Source organism: Callorhinus ursinus, unplaced genomic scaffold (assembly GCF_003265705.2).
Source record: "Callorhinus ursinus isolate GAN/ISIS: 27379988/994484 unplaced genomic scaffold, GSC_fseal_2.0 scaffold18, whole genome shotgun sequence".
NCBI lineage: Eukaryota > Metazoa > Chordata > Mammalia > Carnivora > Otariidae > Callorhinus > Callorhinus ursinus.
In genome coordinates, this window is record NW_027397080.1 from 6,904,456 (window position 1) to 6,926,591 (window position 22,136).

Here is a 22,136-nt window from a genome sequence, read left to right on the forward strand (position 1 = left end):
AACTGTGACCAAGCTAACTGTAAGGGCATTTTAATCAGTCATGTTGGCAAGAATGTGGCAATGGTCTGTGTCTCTTCTAGTCACAAGTTTGTTTTTGGAGGGGGGCCAGATACTGTTGGAAGAACATTCACTTGAATCAGTTTATCTTTTACCAATTTGAGTGCCTCCTACATGCTCAGCAGTAGGCTGAGTGCTGGGTGTTACAGAGATGAATGACTTGAAGTTAGTTATAAGACATGTACATAAGCAATTACAATGTGGGTAATAAGTGCTAAGAACCATAAGAACAATAAAACTTGGCCCCATGGGGATTCTGAAAGAGAGGGAGACTTGGCTTCTTTAAGCAGTTGGTATGACAGTCCCTTTGTGGAATACAGACAAGTAGAATTTTTTTCTGGCAGCCAACCCTCATTTGCTTTTCTACTATGGGACTACTATTAGCGTTTATGAAAGTCAGGTTACTGTCTCTTGTACCATCCTTTTGGACAGAATGGCAACTAGTGGGTTGGATAATCACACTTTTAAGAGGGAACTGACCTGTTTAAACTGCTGTACCAGTCAGTGCTATTCAAGAGTTCAGAGTCCACCTGGCCTCTGGAGGTCCTCTTCATCATTTCTATCAAGGATATGGATGAAGAGAATGTACAAGAAGATGCTCAATGGAGTAGAAAAAGGATGTCATCCATTCAGTTCCTACTACGCTTCAGCTGCCTTATCTATAAAATGTAGATTTCATATCTTGCCTACCTCACAGGGTTGTTGTAAGGATCAAATTAAATATAATGGATGAAAAGTGCCTTGTAAATTGTAAAGGACTACATCTGGGTTACATGGTGAAATGCGAAATCTATAAATGCCACAAAGTTGGCTGGCTGGTAAACTATATTGAAGCAAGCCTGAAAATGATTAACTTGGAGTACCCCAACTTCTGGGCCTAAACCATAAAACTGAAATGTCAAGTCTTACATTTAGGTTGAAAAATGCAGTGGTACAAGTTTAGGCACTAGGACTGCCGACAAAATACTAGTTCTAGTGATTATCAGCGTGAACCACATATACTCTGGATATTAAAAAAAAATTCCATTCTCGAAAGCATTAATATAAATATTGTCCAGCTGCTTAAACAGTCACCCTGAAGGCTGTATTGGTCAGTATTGCATTGTAGGTGCCAGACATTTGGTGGATGATGACAAGTCCAAATGCACGTAAAAAAGTGAATGATCAACAGGGAGAATATTGATAGTACTTGATAATAAAAGGTTATGCTGTCCAATATGGTAGCCACTAGCCACATCTGGCAACTACAGTTAAAAAAATTCAGTTCCTCAGTCACAGTAGCAACATTTCAAATGCTCCATCCACACTGGCTACTATACTGAACAGTATGGTTGTAGAGTATTTCTATTACAGAAAGTTCTGTTGGGCATCAGCATAGAAGGGATGGTCAAAGGAACAGAGTATGTTTAATGTGAACAGAGAAGACTCAGGGGTAATGAAGACTGCAACCTAGTATTTGAAGGGCTGTCATGAAAAAGATGAAGACTACTCCTGTGTTGTTCCATTTTAAGCTCCAGTGAGTGTGATTTTTGGTCTAAATAGAAGACTTTCAAACAAACTTTCAAACAATAGACTTTCTATTTCTAAATAGAAGACTTCTATTTGGTCTAAATAGAAGACTTTCTACATATACGTTTTACCTCAGTGGACGTAGCTGCCTTTTGAGATAGTGAGCTCTCTTCCCTTGGACCACTGAAGTGTATGCTGCATTATCGATCAGCTAGAGGTGCTATAGAGTGGACTCTGTTTAGGAGAGAGATTGGACTAGATGACCTCTAAGGATGTGTCCTACCTTTAACTTACATATTCAGACATAACTAAGTCCCAGACCTGCAAGAACATGCTTTCCTTTCATAATCTAGAAGCTAGTTTCTTTCGAAAATCAGTGCCACCTCCATCACCTCCATTTTAAGGGGAGGATCTTGTTTCGTCAAATTTCCAATTCTAAAGCCTGACAAGAGCGAAAATTCTTATAGATTTCTCAAACGTATTTGGTGAAAGCATTTTAGTATGCTTTCATTATTTATTCCTTTGGTCTGTGATCGCGATCTGAAGGTCACAGAAGATGTAATGTTCTACGGGGAGGGGATATAAGTTACATGAAAAGTAGACTGGATGGGAAGGAGGGGAAATTGAGTCCTTTTGAGTTTGAAGTGGTAGTAGTAACCACCGTCTGATTTGCTGAAGAGGTAAGGATAAGCTGTTCTAGCTTGGCTGCATTTGCTTTCCTGTTACTTGCTAGATCGACCTGTAATCGCACCCATGACACTGCCTTGGGTTGAGGCTTTACCCTCACTCAGGCTGGCTCCTCCTCCCTACCCTTGCAAATCCGTCCATTTAGACCTGCTCAGACGCCACCTCCTTACACTTTCTCACCCTCCCAACTCCCGAGCATTTTTATCTGCACCTTTGACCTTTACACTTCATATCTCATACCGAAGCTACTTACGCAGAGATCCGATCTCTATTAAATCTCCCAGCAACTTGAGGGCAGGCAGGGTCCGAGTCCGATCCAGTTTGGTATCCCTTGTCCCCCCAGGGCATCGCGGGCATCAGTAAATACTGGTTGGGCGAGTACCATTGTAGGAGCACAATCAGTTCTTCCCCCAAATGCCCAGAGAGCATCTCCCGTTGCGATGGCCTCCAGAGCTCCCAAAAAGGCAGGGGAGCGGCGAGGAGCAAGGCGCGTGGCAGGGCAGGACCGAGGTGCTCGCTAGGGCGGAGGGCAGAGGGCTCGGCCGGCCGGGCCACCCTCCTCGTGACTCCTCCTCCCCCCTCCACGGCTCCAAGTCAGGTGATTCCGGGCACGTGACGGGCACCACCTACCCTGCTGCTCCCGAGTGGCAGCTCGGGCGGCCAATGAGGGGCTGGGCCTCGGCGAGGAGCCTATGAGGGCCGGGCTCTAGGGGGCGGGCCCCGCGGCGGTGGAGGCTGCCGGGGGCGGTGGCGGCGGCGGACTGGGGAGGCGGCGGCCTGGCTTGGCCTGGCCTGGCCTGTCAGGGCGCGGGCGGCGGCAGCTCCAGCACCATGTCCCTGCAGTACGGGGCGGAGGAGACGCCCCTAGCCGGCAGTTACGGCGCGGCGGATTCGTTTCCGAAGGACTTCGGCTACGGCGTGGAGGAGGAAGAAGAGGAGGCGGCAGCCGCGGGCGGCGGGGTTGGGGCGGGGGCCGGCGGAGGCTGTGGCCCGGGGGGCGCTGACAGCTCCAAGCCGAGGATTCTGCTCATGGGGCTCCGGCGCAGCGGCAAGTCCTCCATCCAGAAGGTGAGTGGGGCCGCGCCGCGTCTCCCGGCTCCCCCTCCCCCTCCCGGGGGCTCGGGTGGCCGCTGGGCGCGTGGGGGGGGGAGGTGCGGAGGAGGGCGCGGCCGGGGCCGGCTGGCCGGGTTGTCCCACCGCACTTTTTCTAGTCTGGGGAGTGGGGCCAGAGGTGCGGCCCGCGGAGCACCCGGACTCGGAGTCCACGCCCAAGTCAGCCGAGGCCGAGTGGGTCCCCGAAGGCGAGACTGGCTAGAGGGAGGCAGGTGCCGGTGGCACCGCCGCCCCCTGGGACCCAACCCCAGAGTCCTTTCCGAAACTGAGACGTACTCTGCAGTTCCAACTTGGAGAACTTGTCCGACTCCCTCCTCTGCCCGGTTTTTGTGTATTCCTCTCACTTCAGGTGACTTGAGTTTGCAGGGCTTCCCAGGTGAGCCCCAGGGACCTGCGTCAGGAAGAGCTGTGACTAAGTCACTGGCCGTTTTAATGTTTACTACTACGAAGGAGAATTTAACATCACTGGGGATTGGGGAGCTGTTATTCCACCAGTTTTGGTACTTGGGGCCAGACGAATGTAATCGCTGGTGATAGTCCCTCCTGGTATGTGTGCGATACAAAAATCTTCTGAGACCTCGAGAATATTTGCAGACCTTTGTCAGTCCATTTGCTTTCACTTTGGGTCTGTCAGGAATAAATGGAGGGCTAGACCCTTTTTAGTAAGGGGGAAACTGAGGCAGGGTTGGCCTCCTCCAGTAGCCATCCCCCTCACACGCAAGTGGTAGTAAAACACCAGATACCTGGTCTGTTGCCCTTTCCACTCGTTGCAAAGGTCTGTCCAAAATAATTCTGTGATATTTTGTAAACATGATGGTTTTAAAAAGTAGCCTTCTTCTGAAATTATGGGATTACTGTGTTTTATTTACTTCCGAATTTACTGGATTGCTGGGTTTTATCTATCTTCTCACCTCTACAGCATATTTTGAGTAAATTCATGGTAGGGTTTTAGCAAACAATTTAATTCTTCTCGCTTGTTACTCATTGACTAAACTTTGGTAGTAACTACCCATTTCCTTTTCTAGAAAGTAACAGTGAGAGACAAATTAGCTTTATGTTAGAATTGTATGGATTGTAATTATCCTGATTGTCAAGCTACCTTTTTAATTTTTATTTTATTTATTTTGTATTATTATGTTAATCACCATACAGTACATCATTAGTTTTTGATGTAGTGTTCCATGATTCATTGTTTGCGTATAACACCCAGTGCTCCACGCAGAACGTGCCCTCTTTAATACCCATCACCAGGCTAATCCATCCTCCCACCCCCTGCCCCTCTAGAACCCTCAGTTTGTTTGTTTCAGAGTCCATCATCTCTCATGGTTTGTCTCCCCCTCCGATTTCCCCCCCTTCATTCTTCCCCTCCTGCTATCTTCTTCTTTTTTTTTTTAACATATAATGTATTATTTGTTTCAGAGGTACAGATCTGTGATGCTATGGTGAGCACTGTGAATTTTACCATTTCTTTTCTCATGGGAGCAGTCATTTCCCTGTCAACTCCTCTCCTGCCCCCCCCCCCCCCCATATCATTTTTTACTTGGTATAATTACTTTCTGTTTTATTTCTTCCACAAGACTGCAAACTCAGTGAAGGCAGAGTCTAGTCAGTTACCTTTCTAATTCTCAGAGCCTGATACAGGCATCCCAGTAAGTTTACAACGAGCAAAAAAATCTTAAACTTTAGCTATAAGCTTTTATAATCTTAAAGCAGATTTTGGCAGAATTAATACAGTTTAACAGAAAACAAAATCAATTGACGTGAGAGACATTGCTACTACTAGGATTGACTATGTGCAGAGAAAATAGAAAAGTTTCAGCTTCAAAATAGGCTTGATAGAAAGTAATTTGGTGCCTTCTCATCTCTCAGAAGTTAAAGGATAGTGAGTATTGATGATACACCATTCACTTTTTATCTTTTTTAAAATTTTTGCTATAGGATCAAATTCTTTATATGTTAATTCAGGGTGGAATTTTGAACTTTAAATACAAAGTTGAATAGTTATAAAATTATCTTTTCTTTTAACAGGTGGTGTTTCATAAAATGTCACCCAACGAGACTCTCTTTTTGGAAAGTACCAACAAGATTTATAAAGATGACATTTCCAATAGCTCCTTTGTGAATTTCCAGATATGGGATTTTCCTGGGCAAATGGACTTTTTTGACCCAACTTTTGACTACGAGATGATCTTCAGGGGAACGGGAGCATTGATATATGTCATCGATGCACAGGTAGTAGGAATAATGATGTTTATTTCCTTTTTCTCATGTCAAAAGATGTAGACACAAAGGAAAGGTGTTTATCTTCTTTATTATGTGCTTCTTGCAGATTATTTCTTTGCCGGTAGATTTCCTAGCAGTATGGGAGATGGAACTACAGAGGTGTGTTGGGAGCAGGCATGCCATTGTGCGAGTACAGAATATGAGATGATTAGGGGATAGTGGCTTATTATCTTTGAGTTCCAGTTAATGAGCAGTTTTCCACTTTTATTTGTTAATAGTGGATATTGCCGTATTTCATTAACTATTACAATAGTGATGTCACTCACTGGAAGGGTCTTCTCAGTGCCCATAATCTAATGAGGAATAGGAGAACTGAGTCAGTAAATATAAAAGTGAATAGTTTTCTTGGTTGTCCAAATTGAGTTTGGCTCAACAAGCATTTATTGAGGGCCTAGCATGTGACAAGCCCTGAGATGAATGGGACATGTCCCTGACCTTAAGAAGCTTGAACATTATTTAGGCATGCTTTCTGAGTGAGAGGCTCTGTAATGGATGCTTTCACATACATGACCCAGTGTAATTTATTCTTTATAATACTGTGAGGTAGGTATAGTAATTCCAATTTTATGGATGAGTAAACTGAGATCACAAGTTTAAGGAAGCTGCTTAAAGTCACACATCTAATAAATGGCAGAGCTGGGATTACTTTTAAAAAAATTCTGTTGGGAAGAAATGTCCATTTCCTTTTCCCTTTTCTTATATTATCAATATTAAAAATTACAAACATTAACTTGGTAGTTGAATTTTTTATCTGGAGAGATGAAAGATTTAGAGAGATTAATGTATTTGAATGGAGTATTTGTGAATAATTAGGATAATATATTTTCTGTGGTTGGGGAAAGAGGTGGTTTGAGGCTTTCTTAACTCGTTACTGACTTTTACAAGATTTCTTTTTAAAAAATATTTTGTTCTGACTTACAGGATGACTACATGGAGGCTTTAACAAGACTTCACATTACTGTTTCTAAAGCCTACAAAGTTAACCCAGACATGAATTTTGAGGTTTTTATTCACAAAGTTGATGGTCTGTCTGATGATCACAAAATAGAAACACAGAGGGACATTCATCAAAGGGCCAATGATGACCTTGCAGATGCTGGGCTAGAAAAACTCCACCTTAGGTAACAACATGTGTGTTTGATATGAGAGCCCTGAAAAATGTGTAAATGTATTCCCATCTCTGTCATTACAAACACGTAGCTTTCTGTTACTGGTATACCCTTCCCAAATCTGTAATGTTCTTGATCTCTTTGTGGAATTCAATTTTGGGAACCTGATGGTATTTGAGAAGTTACTTTCCCAATTTTTTTGCATTTTCCTGGAGATTGAAGTCATGTGAAGTGTTTTCATTGGTGCTTTTAAAAATTCATCTCAAGAGACTGGAATCAGCCTGTTTCCTCATGGCATAAATCTGCTTTGGGACTCCCCTCTCTTGATTTCATCATTTATTTATTTATTTTCATTTTGCCTCAGTTCAAGGACTCTGTCATATTTGTTGTAGAACTATGTAGCTTGAGTCTTCACGGTATTTTTTTCAGTAGGAAGAGCCTTTTAAAGAGGTACATTTTCAAGTCTGGACTCTAATGTATCTTATGTATGTTTTAAAAACAGTTTCTGCTTTTCTGAATCTCTAAAGTTTGGGTTAGGTGAGTTTATTCTATAAATCTGTTTAGGGTTCCTGTTAGGTTTAAAGAACTGCTGATTCGTAATTAAATACCATTCAGAAATGATTAAAGAACAACTACTAGATAGGATTGATGATTTATGTGCTTGTGTTCTGAAAGTGTATGAGGAATATTTTCTGTATTTTGTATTTTTTTGGTGGTATAGGTAGATATGAGTAATAAAAAGTACCTAAGAAAATGTTCTCTTGAGGATATAAACAGCTTAAAGGGGAAGCAGGGGAGAGACACATGTATAGCTATTTCCCTATCCCTGGTCTGTTAGAGTGACTTCCTTATAGACTCAAGCCACCCCCCATCCCTACCCCAAATATTCCCTAGGGCCTCAGGTTCCAAGGTCTTTCAATTATTCTATTAGGATGTCATGTAGAAAAAGTCTCATTGATCTGTAGTTTGTCTGGATTGAAATTTTAAAATATTTATCAGTAATTCATGCTTAAAAAATTATTTGTAAGTGAAAGTGAAAGTGCTTCCCTATGAATTTCCTCAGTCTTAACTTTTTGGGACTCTACTCTTAACAATGGATTTTAGGCTGTGATTGTCCTGTGTTCCCTAGTGCACCTGGGAATTCTAATCCTCTTCACACCACTTCCTTGTCCCTTTTTGGGGCATCCCACCCCCAGTGGTACATGCCATCCCTTTCTCTAGTTCCTTATAGGGCCCTAGGCCTTGTTAACTTCTGTAGAATCTTTGCATCAAGCTTTTATTAATAACTGGCACGCCTGTGGATCACACTGTATTCAATTTCCGGTTTCCAGAAACCCAGCTTACTAAAATACCCTGTACATTGCAGGTTCTCCATGTCCCCATCTACTTCCAAGCCTCAGAGTCCCTGAAGGACCTTCCCATATTGCTAACCTTTTTGCCTAAAGGAAGCAATAAAATATTCCTTTGTCCCTAGTGCCTTTAGGAGGGGGTCATCTTGGCCTCACTTGTTTCATTGCTCAAACATCTAGAGTTGAGCCCCATCTTGTATAGGGTTAGGTTCCTAGATCAGCTTCTTGAAAGTATTTTTAAATTGCCTATAAAGTGTGATAGCCACAGTTCTGTGTTTCTGACTTTGTAATATATACTTATAAATAAATAAATAAATAGAACAACTACATAATGAGGAGTATACTCCCTGAGCTAAAAATAACAGGTAAAATTGTATTGTTTAAAATGTGAAAGGTCTCTCTTTTTCATATGTGTTTTGTTAAATCTGTGGGTGTTACTTCTCCACTGTATGTCCTTTTAGGCAGATTCCTGTTCCATTCCTATTTTTTATAGGTCCCCAGCTCCTGTCCTTCTAATTATGTCATTTACAGACATTCTGAGCATCAATTTTGTTCATTTGTTTGTTGAACAAATATTTATGAGCACTGTTCAGTGCAGTGGGGTTGTAGCTATGAGCAAGACCGTCAACCTCTCTGTCCTCATGGAGCTTACATTCTGATGAATGAGACAGCTCAGAAGCCCTTACAAATAAATGTATAGGGTAATTTTAGGTACTTATCAGTACTGTGAAGAAAAATTAGGGGAAAGGGCTGCTGTTTTAGGTAGGAGGGTCAGGAAAGAGCTTTCTGAGGAGATGATATTTTTGTAGAAACCTGAATTATATTCTTACTGAATAAATGTCACCCCTCTCTGTGCTCCCTCTTGGTTTTTATCTTGGTCTTTGTCAGTTATGGGCTTAAGAAACCAGGTTTTTTTGGATCAGTTTGCAAAGACTTAGGTGAATATTCAGGTTTCTGCATCTGAAAATGCTTTCCTGGGTACTAGGAAAGTACCCTCTTTTGTAAATGCTGTAAAGAGATGGATGGTTACAAGCCAGGTGGGGAAGCTGCGTTTGTCCTCTTGAACAGTAGGGAATGACAGGCAAGATAAAAAGGCTTTATTTGAACTTAGTGAAATCAAATGTTAAGAAACTTAAAATTTTATTTTTATAGTTGTCACTGAACTTAAGATATTTTTCAAATTAATCAAACTGTGTTGTGTTTTTCAGCTTTTATTTGACTAGTATCTATGACCATTCAATATTTGAAGCCTTTAGTAAGGTGGTGCAGAAACTCATCCCACAACTGCCGACCTTGGAAAACCTATTAAATATCTTTATATCAGTAAGTGAGCTAATTCACTACAGTTTCTGATTCCATTTTCTTGAATATATTTGTGTTATCAAATTCTCCAAAAAAATGGCTTGAATTAGTCTGAATCAGGCTGAAAGACTAATGACACACTTAACATGTAAAATAAATCATAACGTTAAAAAAAAAGGCTTGAGTTATTTTCTGAGTTCTTTCCTTAGTGCTCACCCTTTTGATCTTAAAATGAAATGAAAAATTTCTTCATGCTTTCTTAACTAATAAAAACCTTCATGATAAAAAAAAAATTTTCATGACATCTATTTGCTGAACGAAGAGTAGTAACTGGAAAAGTCTGGGTTTTGGGAATTTGACTCCTGCTTAATCATTTGCTTTATAGGAGGTCACATTGAAAAATTGATCTTTTCCTTTCCTTGCTAACATAATCTTAGTATCATATTTCACCTTCCTTATTTTGAAGACTCAACTTAATAAAAAAGGATATTTTTTCAATAAATACAACATTCAACTATTATATTTTCTAGACATTACTTTGAAGGACTCAGGGTGTAGTGATCCCCAGTTCTTTCGGGCTTTTGGGTTATGTTAGATGTTGACATCAAACTAATTCTTTTATGTTTTGCTGATTGCCACAGAAAGCTTTTCTGGTAGCAAGGTCATTCAAATCAGAGGTTGATTATTGTAACAAGAAAGGATTATTGAAAATGTAGCATGGCTTGGATTTTGGAGGATTTTTTTTGTTAATTTTTTTGGTGTCTTAGCGAATAAATCATTTAAGTAGAGGAGGAAGAAAAACAAATTTAGTGCAGTTAAGTCAGTAAATCAGAGCAGAGAAATGATTCCACTTTTATTCTTTGGATAACAGAAGTGTCTCTCAACCAAATACTATTTGCTTCTTTGGTATTGGGTTATACAATTTAAAAATGTCCTTATGTTGTGAAATTATGAAATTAATCCATAATTTCAGGATTTTAGGTAAATTACAAATTTTGATTCTTAAAACTGAATACTTCCCCAATTTTGTTTTTCCAAGAATTCAGGTATTGAAAAAGCTTTTCTCTTCGATGTTGTCAGCAAAATCTACATTGCAACAGACAGTTCTCCTGTGGATATGCAATCTTATGAACTTTGCTGTGACATGATTGATGTTGTAATTGATGTGTCTTGTATATATGGGTAAGTTATATATATATATTTGCAAGATCTCAGACAGGTGGAAGACTACTAGTTTGGTTTGTCAGAGAGATTAATTTTTGAGGCCTCTGGCAGGTGCTGTTTGGAGTGGACTTGTTCTGACCATAGTGCTTCCGCTTGGAGCTTGATTTCCCTGTAGATGGACTGCTAGGTCTTACTGCTTCAGAGGATGGGTAAGAGCAGTTGAAAAAGTGTGCTAGTGCCAGATTTAATTGTCACTGAAAGTTTCTCCTGCCATGATTTGGGGGGCTTGCACTGTGTCTTCTCCCTTAGGGACTCTGCTAGATCAAAAAAGTAGATTAATTTATTTTTAATAACAGAGTAGGTACTGGTTCCTAATTTAACTTCAGGTTTTATGGAAATGAGAGATCCTAATCTTTCAGAGAGCTAAGAAACAAGGAAATCAGAATTTTGGGTGTCAAATTTGACCCATACATCTGAGTTTCCAAAATAAATTTCTAAAATGTAAACTTTCTTTATGTAAATTCACCAAACTCCACACAGAGATTTATAAATGCCAGCAAAGGTGTAATTTTGTGGAATAGTCCAGAGGACGAGTGAAAACTTTGGAGAATTACTGGTATTTCAAAAGCCAACAACCTCTGTTGCTAATAGCCCTGACCCCCCCATCTCCCCCATGTATTAACATCAGCACTCCCAAGGCACTTTTCTGATGCTCTAACATAACCTTTGCTTTCTGTGTCCTTTATCTGTTCTGTTTTCACCTGGTCTGAACTCTTCTTTCATCTCGCTGTCCCTGCCCTTCACCTTGGTCTCTCAGCCTAATTTGTTGGTGTCTTTCTCCAGCTGACTGAATAGGAGAATGCATTTCACATGTTCTTTACCTGTCTGTTTCTGTCTTCTATTTGTTTTTCACTTTTGTGGTTACATGCTCTCCTTTGCTCTAACTTCTTCCATAATGAAATTGTGATGTTTCTGTTTGTTATATTATTTGGTAAAGCTTCATGTTCCCATTCCTAATTTTAAAAATGGTTGAATAGAACACTTGTTTTTTTTCTTTAAAAGAAATCAAAATTTCATAACTGCTTTTTTTATAATTTAAAAATCAAATTTAGTTGCAAAGTTTTTTTCAGCATAAGGTATGTTGTAAAATACATTATACATTATATGGCACATTATAAAAGTGAAGAAAAATATCCATTATCTCATTCTTAACACAATCTATGCATGCAGTTTGTTTTACTTTATTGTATTTATTTCTTTCTTGACTCTTGATTTATATCTTTTGAAGGAGGACTAGGTATAATTCTGACAATTCTAGTAAAGGCAATAGCTTTCAGACCCTGAAGGCTCACTTTGTAAGCATCAGGATACCACAGTATCTTGATAGACTGTATTCATTTTAGTTTTTATACTTAACTCCTTTTTCACTAGTGGCAGATTTCTTACGTTAGGTCCTTTTTTGTATACTGTGTCAATACAGATTAGGATGAGGGAAGATTTAAAACCTGTATTCCGTGTATCCTGGGTAAACAAGATGAAGGTGTGCATGCATGGAATACTGCATCCTTGTCTGGGAACCTATTTCTTTTTTTTTCTTTTCTTTCTTCTTCTTTTTTTTTTTAAGTAGGCTCTGTGCCCAGTGTGGAGCTCAATGCAGGGCTTGAACTCATGACTCTGAGATCAAGACCTGAGCTGAGATCAAGAGCCAAGAGCTGAGATCTGAGCCACCCAGGCGCCCCTGGGAGCCCTATTTCTTAAATGGGAACTTCTGTTGCCATATAATAATTAAGCCAGTATTTTTTCTTAAAAGACCCTTGGGAAACTGGGTGGTGGAAGGACTTGTCATTGTGCAAATTAAATGTGACAATACCTTGCTGGGAAACCTGTAATGAAACTTTCTTTTAAAACAGGTTAAAGGAAGATGGAAGCGGAAGTGCTTATGACAAAGAATCTATGGCAATTATCAAGCTGAATAATACGACTGTCCTTTATTTAAAGGAAGTGACTAAATTTTTGGCACTGGTCTGCATTCTTAGGGAAGAAAGTTTTGAACGAAAAGGTAATGGCATTTTATTTTATTTTATTTTACTTTTTTAAAGATTTTATTAGAGAGAGAGCACATGAGGGAGGGAGGGTCAGAGGGAGAAGCAGACTCCCTGCTGAGCAGGGAGCCCGATGCGGGACTCGATCCAGGGACTCCAGGATCATGACCTGAGCCGAAGGCAGTCGCTTAACCAACTGAGCCACCCAGCCGCCCAAGGTAATGGCAATTTAAAAGGCTGTTTTTATGTTAAGTTCTTTGTAAAAATTTATTAGGTTCTTGAAAATCAGAGAAAATAATATTGCAGTGTTAGATGAGTATCAGCTCAAACTACTTTTGTCCCTTCCTTTCCATATATAGTCTAGACTTCTTTTGGTCTTTAAGGTATTTAATTCCAGCCTTTCTTATTTTGGGTCCTTTTAATACATGTCTGAATGCTTGCACTTGGGCTTCCACCCAAACCTGTTTCTGGAGATGATTCTTGGGCAGGTTACCAGCTTACCTTAGTGCTACACGCAGTGGCCTTTCCTCATTCTGTTGCCTCTTCAGCCTTCTCAAGCATGTGAGCCTGCCAGTCCCTCTCCCTCTCTCTTTGCTTCCCTAAAGCTGAGCTCTCCAAGTAATTTTATGTATTTGTTTCTCTGATCTCCTCTTCTGTTTCTTTTGTTTTTCTCAGTTCTGAGCGTTTTTCAGAGCCACGTCTTTTTGCTTGCGTCTTCCCTTATTCTCCTGGTCAGCTCATCCAAACCATGGTCAGTTAATGTTCTCTGTGTGGTTGAAAAATTCACCTCTCTAGCTCTGACTTGAGCCCATATTCCAGTCCCATGTTTGGAGCTCTTAGTAGGACATTTCACTTAAATATTTGATTATCATCTTGTACATGTTGTCAAAACTGATGACTATTTCCCCTCTGTTTCCTGACCCTCTTGGCTACCGTAGTGTTGTTACCAGTTATGACATTGCCTGGTGTCCAGGCTCAGATATCTTGTAGTCAGGTGATTGTGTGGTGGCACTGCGAAGGGGCCCTTGCAGGTCATTTCACAAGGGCATTCTGTGTTCTCCTTTTTCCCTTCTTTTCCTGTATTGTTTACATTGAATTTTCACCAAATCTTACTTGTTTCTTGGGTTTCCTTTCCATTCCCACTGTCAGTCCAGGTCCTCCTCCCTGCAGGCCCGAGGTGGTGCAATCATGTCCTACTTGAGGTGATGCGCTCAGCATGTGTTTTGAGGGGCTAGTATGTATTGTCTTTTATTCCAAAGGCAGACTAGGTTTCAGAAAGTTACTTCCATCATGTTATTTAAGTCCTCAAGGATCTATCATCACTCTCTCTTGTTCACTGCAACAAGTGCCTGCTCTATGGTCTTTGTTTTTAATATTTAACATTGAACGAATTAGTACTATTTCACTAATGTTAATATTAATGAACTCTATCAGATACACAACATTTTTGGATAAACAAAAATGTGTGTATTCACGTTTGAGCTTCAGAACTTAAAACATGGCAGAGACATAATTGACTTTGATGTTTGTGTCCTTGGAGGTCTTTTTGGTGCTATGTTGAATGTAGTATTTAATTTTCCCATGGACGATGTATTATTTTACTTTGTATCTTCCTTAACCAATATAGAGTTTTGTATTGTGATCTCTGTGTAAATGATGTAAAAATGTAAGTAGTCTTCTGCAACTTGCTCATTCTCTTCACTTAAGATCTTTTTTGAGATTTGTGTTGATAACATGTAGCTTTAGTTCATTCAGTCATTTTTCACTCCACACTATATTATATGGACTGAATATACCACAATTTATTTTCTTTCTGCTGGACATTTAGGTTATTTTTAAAATCACAAATAGCTTTGCAACAAAACTCAGATGCAACAAATGAACACGTTTGCCATTGCACATGTGGTGAGTTTCTCTTAGAATATATTTAGTAGTGGAATTTATAGAGATGTATTCATACATCTTCAGCCTTATTAAACATTGCTCTCCAAAGTGGCTTTCCCATTTTCGCCTCTGGCAGCTCTGTGTGGGAGTTCTTGTCACTTCGTGTCCTTGATAACGCTTGTCAGTCTGGTAGGTATAAAATAGTATCTCATTTGGTTCTAATTTTTACTTTAATTACTAGTTAGGGCAGGCGTTTTCCTTATGGCAAGTACTTTTTATGCCAGTTCAAGGTTGTTCTTTGGCACTTTACCTGTTCATATACCTTTATCCTTTTTGTACTTCTTAGGAGTTCTTTATTTTCCTCCATTCTAATCTTAAAAGTTAAAAATGGGGGTGCCTGGGTGGCTCAGTCTGTTAAGCGTCTGCCTTAGGCTGAGGTCATGATCTCAGGTTCCTGGGATCGAACCCCACGTTGGGCTTTCTGCTCAGCGGGGAGTCTGCTCCTCGTGCTCCTTCTGTGCTCTCTCTCTCTCACTCACTCTCAGGTAAATAAATAAAAATCTTTTAAAAAAAAAGTTAAAAACAAAACCGTTTTTGGTTACAGAAATTTTCAAATATATACAAAAGTAGAGCAACACAATGAGTGTCCACATACCCATCCTCCTGCTTCAAGAATCACCAGCATATGGTCAGTCTTTACCAGCTAAATCATTATTTTTTACCCTTTTGTTGTGGAAACTGTCAGACATAAAAAAGAGAAGATAACAGAATGAACCCCTTTTATCTATCACCCAGATTGGATAATTATCAAAATCATAGCCAGTCTTTTTTCTTTCTCTACCTCTTTCCCTACTGGATTATTATAAAACAAATCTCTGACTTGATCAAATAATTTTGTCTCTACAGATTTCAGCAGGTATCTCTAAGAGATAGCATTCTTTTTAAAACATAATGGTGCCATTAATAAACATAAAAAAAAACCACAGTGATTTCATAATATCGTCAGATCTCTGGCTAGTGTTCAAGTTTCCCTGATTGTGAGTTTTATTTTACCATTTTCACAGAAGTAATTTTTAATGTAGTTGAACTTACCAAAACTTTTATAGTTTTTTTTTTTTTTTTTTTTCCTTCCTGAGTCTGAAGGACCTCCTGGATTTGGCTCTAATCTCCTTAGTCAGACTGGATTCCCAGTACTTCCCAGCGAGAATTCTCTGCCCCTATCTCCAGCCACACCAGTTTCTTTCCTGTCTTTCACCTGTGCTGTGTTCTCATTGCCACCTCCCTGCTGTTTTTTGTAATATTGTTCCTCTTTCCTGCCTAATTAAACCTTGCCTGTATCCCCAAAGTTCTGCCTCATCCCTGAGGTTTTCATTGGCTGCTTTTGCCCGGCACTGGGCTCTCCCTCCTGCAGACTTCTTTGACATCTATAGTCATTTTAACGCCATATTGTTTTGATTTGTTTTGTGTGGTCGTCTTCATGTCCCAGTATCCTCAAGGGCACTGATGCTTGTCTGATCTGCCATTCTTCTCACTGGCTTCTATTCTTAAGGTCACCTCATGGTCCAGAATGGCTCCTGGAGCTCCGTCTTCCAGACAGTAAGGAGGAACAAGACTGGGGAAAGAATACTTCCTTTTCCTTTTAAGGAGATTTCACAGAGGTCCCACATGCTTCCACCTATCTCAGTGGCCGGAATTGGTCATGTGGCCATACATAACTGTAAGGAAGGCTGGGAAGTATAATGTTTTAGCTGAGCATCATTGTGCTCATCTGAAATTGGGTTTCCGTTACTAAGGAAGAAGGGGGAAAAGTGGATTTTTAGTAGGCAACTAGCCATTTCTATCACAAAACAGAACTGTTTGACTAAAATCTTATTTGGAAGCCAGTTCATCAGACAGATGAAGAAGGAGCTGCATTGCCTGGAGAGCAGGTGTAGGCTACTGAGGCTCTGGCTGGTGGGCCTCTCTGGTACCTCCCAGACCCCAGGGCTCTACTGGGCAGTGTGCCAAACTACTGCTCCAGCTGTTCCCTCCTGCTCTTCACTGGCTGCCCAAAAGACTTGTGAAAGGAAAAGCTTGATAATTTGAAAATTATTTTATTTTCACCTTAGATTTTATTGTAGGTTTTCTTGGCAAATTTACCTCCCTGATTGTTTTATTTATTTACTCATTCCCAGGCCCCAGAGGTAACCAGTGTTAACGGTTTGGTATCTGCTTTATCACGTTTCTAACATAGAAAACTCCTCAGTTTGATGTGTGTTTTTTAATACATAACCAATTATTTCCTTCTGTCATCAAATATTTCTAATAGATAATTTCACAATTGACATTCAGGGGGCCTGATCTTCTTTTTCTCTCTTACAGGTTTAATAGACTACAACTTCCACTGTTTCCGGAAAGCCATTCATGAGGTTTTTGAGGTGGGTGTGACTTCTCACAGGAGCTGTGGTCACCAGCCCAGTGCCCCCAGCCTGAAAGCGCTGACACACAATGGCACGCCGCGAAATGCCATCTAGCCTGAAGTCCAGCTGTCGGGGCTCTGTGCCAGCTTACTCTTCACTCCAGGGTCAGATGCCACGTGCTACAGGACAGGGGAGCTGCCGCTTGTGGGAATCCTGGTGCCGGTCCCACTAGAGACAAGGGGTAGAGTCTCTCATTCAGATGAAAACCCCTTCAACCAGTGGTGTGCAACTGAAGCTACTATTTCTTTTTTTTTTTTAAATGGCAAAAAAGAATTCTAGAGACCACAGAACTCAGTGTGTCTTTCTCCTCTTTGGGGTCCTATTTTAAGTAGTTGGGATATTTTGGACCTGGAGATAACACCACTTACCCATCCTTACCAGAGAATGTTGCTGTCAATTACCAGTTGGAAATAATAGAAAGAACTGAATTTTTATATGCTTCACTTAGGTTTTCATTTGAGTAGTCTCTAAAAATCCTGCCTTGCTTAATTTCTAACACTGCCTCTCAGATTGCAATTTTGGACATTGCACACTTAAGACGTTTTAAATGCATTTGCTTGCTAACTCAGAAGACACATGGTCTGACTGCAGCAAAGGACATTCCTGTATTTGTTACTGAAGAAAGGAGAATGTTTTATGCTGCATTAGGTCAAGAGCAAGGCTCAACAGTGGCTGCTGCATTAATTCTCTTGGAAGTGTTGAAGAAACTTTGAAACAGAAGAAAAAGTTTGCACCTGTGTTTTGGGTACCAGCTATCTGGGTTCTTTCTCCTCCATTAGATAAGTGATCATGATCAGTGTAACGATGGGAATTTAAGAAGTTTGTTTTCCCCACAATCTCCTCCTCCTAGGGGAGAAATTCATTATGTCATTGAAATATTTAGCTCACTTTTCTGTAGACTTGGTCCCAGCCGCTACCTACCTTTTATTCTAAGCTGTCTATATTCTTTACGAACTGCTGTTTTGTTGGCCATGAATGACCCTAAGGCACTGGTGGGCTGTCCACTGGGAGTTGGAGAGAGCACATGGCGCCACAACATGTGTCATTAAACAGACTGTGTCTCCAGTATTCTGACACCGAGTGTCAACTGTGGTACTTTCTTCACCTAGGATATTAATTCATAATTGTTTCTTTTTGTTGATGGTTGATACCCTGTCCATTGATTTAAAGTGACATTATTTTTACTCGACATGCCCAGTACTATATTCCAAAGCCACTGGACCACTTGAGTACATAAGTGCCACTGTTTAATGAAATATGTATATTCAGGTCTGTAAACCTAACAGTGTGACTTGGAGTGCTTCCTGCAGATGATTCTGACTGTTGAGTATTTACATGGACCATGGTGATATCCAAAAGAAAATGCTTTTATATTTATAGATTATTTCACTGAACTATATAAAATGGGTATCAATAAATGTATTTACTCCAAAATCAGTTTTTTATTTGCCTCCAATAGGAGGAGGGTGGGGTGATGGGACATTGGGTTGTCTCACTTGATCATTCTATTGTCCATTTCTTTCACGGCTTCATATGGTTAAGAGGCTGTATGTCTTAGGACCTCAAGCTCTGTCCTGATGCAGGAATTTCATGCCTTGGGTCCAGACATCTCTCCTGGCCCATTTCTGCTTAGGGTAGGCAGTCCAGGCCCAGGTGAAAATGGTTTTTGGGTTGTGGTGTTTCGTACCAACAAATCTCTCTCATGGTGAGGAATATGCAGGGCCTGGCGTAACTGATGCATTATAGCCAAGCCAGGAAGGGGTAAGGAGATAAATTAGGTAGGACACCATATAAAAAATGTGTACCAATTCCAGCTTGTTTGTTTCTTCCAGTTCCTGGGATACTCATTGTTGACCCTTAAATGTCAGGTGGGATCTAAATTGGTTGGGGTTAGGTATACATTAGTTTATAGAAGGGGGGAAGGTAGATAGAGGTTGAAAGCTCTTTTAATTTTCATGATCGGATTACTTTAGAATTCGATTTTAAAACTTTGAAATGGAAATCACAGAAACAAAAAAAAAATCTCTTAAAAGACAATCTAATCCTGTATCCGTTTCCAAATTAGGGAAACAAGTCCAGAGGAGTAGAGAAGCCTGTCTAGAGTTACAGATAGGATAACCATATAAATTAAACTCTAAGCCTGGATACTATTGAGAGTGGAAGGGATGCCATTCATAATGATGCCAGAGCGACAGGTGTGCCCTGGTGCTGTTCTGGTAAACCAAGGTTGGCCAGCCTAGTCCTGGGTATAGTTTGTGCATGTGGAGCCTGCACGCTGGATGTAGCAGCCCAGTGCAGCCTGCCTGTATCTTCAGCCTCATGCTCCCATTGGTTCAATGGAGATAAAACCCCAAGATGAGTATACCATGGCACATAAGTGCCCAAGAATTACTTTTTTACCCCCTACTACTATGGAAAATTACAAATTCAGGGGGTGACTTAGGAGAAAACTTGAGAAGTGAAATAGAGAAAGTGAATGAGGGAGACAACTCAGGATTAAAGGAAAGGGGCGCCTGGGTGGCTCAGTCGTTAAGCTTCTGCCTTCACCTCAGGTCATGATTCCAGGGTCCCGGGATCGAGCCCCGCATCGGGCTCCCTGCTCGGCGGAGAGCCTGCTTCTCTCTCTCCCACTCCCCCTGCTTGTGTTTCCTCTCTCGCTGTGTCTCTCTCTGTCAAATAAATCTTAAAAAAAAAAATGGAAGAATCTTATAAAACAATTAAGGGGGTTTGCCTGTTTATCAGTTCCAGGCTGCCTTGGAGAGCACTGCTGCAGATGGGCTAAATAAAGCCTTTACAGTCTTCTGCAGCAAGGAGTTTAGCTGTTTTACATACCACTTCTTCTCCCATTCACTCACAGTCTCTAGACACATGCACGCACGCACGTGTATATATACAATGAAGCCCCGATAATAGAATGCCTGAGGTGTTTGTGAATTTACCTTCTACATTTTGAGTTCTGTGCTTTTACAGAGAAATGATTTTAAAGATAAAATTAAGATAGTTACAAGCTTTGTAGTTGGGGAAAGCAATGTGTGTGATTTGTGGATTTGTCCTGTTTTGGTTTGCAAATGTTGAAAGCTTTTCTAGTTATATCCAAAAGAGATTATTAGTGAATATCATTACTATTTTCCATCTAAGCTAGTAAAGTAACTTAAAACAGTGTCCTATTTCCCCCAGAGACCCTGAAGGAACATAGTCTCTAAGGGGAATGTGGGCAGCAGTTCGGCATGGCTGGAGTGTTTCCGTTAATAGCATTTTCCCTGAACTGCTCCCACAGAGTTGGAAGCCTGTGGATCTAAGGAGCAGCCAGGAGAGACATGAAGCGGCAGCAGCTACTTGCAATTATTTTTAGGTGGTTTGTATGTATTACCTCACATAATCTTCGCAGTACCTCGTGAAGTAGGGACTATATTCCTATTTTGAGGATGGGAAAACCGAGGCATAGAGACTCAATTGTGAGGGGTGGAGTTAGAACTGGAATCCATGCAGCTTGATTCTAGAACTTGCATCCTTAAACAACCACTTGACCTTGCTTCCCTAACTAGGAAGGAAGAAGGTTTGCTTATGGTGGGATGTTTTGTAAAAAAAGAATTCTATAGTTAAATTTTGGAAATCACATTCTGTAGTCTCTTGGAGATTTACCGCTTTCAGTAAAATATTAAAGGTTCTGAGAAGACTGCAATAGAGAAGCCTTTTTGCCTTGGTTTGTACCCCATGTTCTTAAGTCAGTGCAACACTAAGAAATGCCTATTCAAGCCATGTATAATGAATACACTGAAGGACACTTCACCGAAACGTTTTCCGTGGGATTGGATGGAAGTAGGATTCCATTTTCCAAGTGTCTTTTTTAAAAAAATCATTTTAAAGATTTATTTATTAGAGAGTGCGTGAGCAGGGGGAGGGGCAGAAGGAGAGGAAGAGAGAATCCTCAAGCAGACTTCCCGCTGAGCAGAGAGCTCACGCGGGCTAGACTCAGGACTCGATCCCAAGACCCAGGGCTCAATCCCAGGACCCTGAGATCATGACCGGAGCTGAAATCCAGCATCAGCGGCTTAACCAACTGAGCCACCCAGGCACCCCCATTTTCCAAGTGTCTTAATTAAACCTTCAGTGACCTGGTTGTGTAATAGAGTAAAGCCTGTGCATTTTCACAATTGAGCCTAAGTTAGCTCCTGCTGTTCTTTCAACCTGGAATCCGCTTCCCTTGCCCTGTAGAAATTCTATTCATCCTGCTAAGCTCAGCTTAAATGCCATATTCTCCCTAAAAGTCCTCCACCCACTCCCTTTTCCTTCATCTACTCCTCTCCCCCTGCACCTTGAGGTGTGTCTGTTCCCTGCTTCTTTCTTGGTGACTTGCTCACCACCTGTCCTTGCTGGGAGTGATGGGGGAGGCATATTCAGCTACTCCGCAGTAGCTACTTCCTCAATATCCCACACATTGAGGAAAACCCGTGCTCATTTAAATTGCCTTTCATTGCAACTTTGATGCGAAAGAGAGGATGACCTTCTGGTCTGGGCAAGCAACTTGCCTAGCTTTTTCACCTGGTTTGACTGTCGTGTCCGATGCCTTGGTGTTTGACCTCTAGGTGGCAGTGTTGTACCGTTTAAACACAGCATTTCGCTTTCTGGCTCCTGCGTATTTGCTCTGCTCCGAAAGTTTAAATTGTCTGTTAATCACCCAAGTGTACACCCAACTTAGAGAGCCAAAGAATTGCTGAAGTTATTTCCCCTGAGATAATATTCAAGAGAGATAGAGACATTTTAGAAGTGGAGCAGTTTGTGATTTTCACTTTTTATGTCTGTTATCAGCTTTTTAACAAGGGGTGGGATAGGACAAAGGTCATAACATCTTTGCCTCATGGATTATGGGTTACAAAGGGGCCTTAAGAAGATGGCTCTATCCACAATCCTATAACAGACAGGACTACTTGCTCCCTGAGCCATCTGTTGTGGATGTGTGTGCTCTTAAAGACTCCCGTGGAAGGAAAATCCACATCTTTGAATTAAAATATCTGCTTTCATCAGTTTCCTCTGCCTCAAATGAGGTCTGTTGTAATTATTTCACTCTTGAGAGCTAAAGCTGCCAAGGAAAAGTCTGGGATACATTATCCTTCCACGGGCACTTGCTTTTCTTTCTTCTGGGGCCATAGCAACTCTCCACAATACCCAGCTGTGACT

The 22,136-nt window shown here is 40.9% G+C and overlaps 1 protein-coding gene and 1 long non-coding RNA gene across 2 annotated transcripts; one reads left to right on the forward strand and one right to left on the reverse strand.

Annotated features, from left to right (window-relative positions):
• Positions 1 to 170: 170 nt before the first annotated feature.
• Positions 171 to 2,827, reverse strand: LOC112811843 (uncharacterized). Its single transcript, XR_012381285.1, has 3 exons — positions 2,507 to 2,827; positions 1,698 to 1,800; positions 171 to 616 (listed from the first exon to the last, which is right to left on the reverse strand). It is a non-coding gene; the product is annotated as an uncharacterized lncRNA (long non-coding RNA).
• A 153-nt stretch (positions 2,828 to 2,980) lies between these two features.
• RRAGC (Ras related GTP binding C) lies at positions 2,981 to 18,392 on the forward strand. The gene is made up of 7 exons (XM_025856728.2): positions 2,981 to 3,321; positions 5,395 to 5,598; positions 6,571 to 6,770; positions 9,316 to 9,430; positions 10,449 to 10,591; positions 12,484 to 12,632; positions 16,861 to 18,392. The coding sequence occupies exons 1-7, from the start codon at positions 3,085 to 3,087 to the stop codon at positions 17,010 to 17,012; spliced, it is 1,200 nt and encodes a 399-aa protein (XP_025712513.1). The 5' UTR covers positions 2,981 to 3,084; the 3' UTR covers positions 17,013 to 18,392.
• Positions 18,393 to 22,136: the final 3,744 nt, after the last annotated feature.

Coding starts and splice junctions, on each gene's coding strand:
- RRAGC (XM_025856728.2), top strand. CDS start 3,085: ATGTCCCTGCAGTACGGGGCGGAGGAGACGCCCCTAGCCGGCAGTTAC. Junction 6,771..9,315: donor CTAGAAAAACTCCACCTTAG/GTAACAACATGT, acceptor TGTGTTTTTCAG/CTTTTATTTGACTAGTATCT. Junction 9,431..10,448: donor TATTAAATATCTTTATATCA/GTAAGTGAGCTA, acceptor TGTTTTTCCAAG/AATTCAGGTATTGAAAAAGC.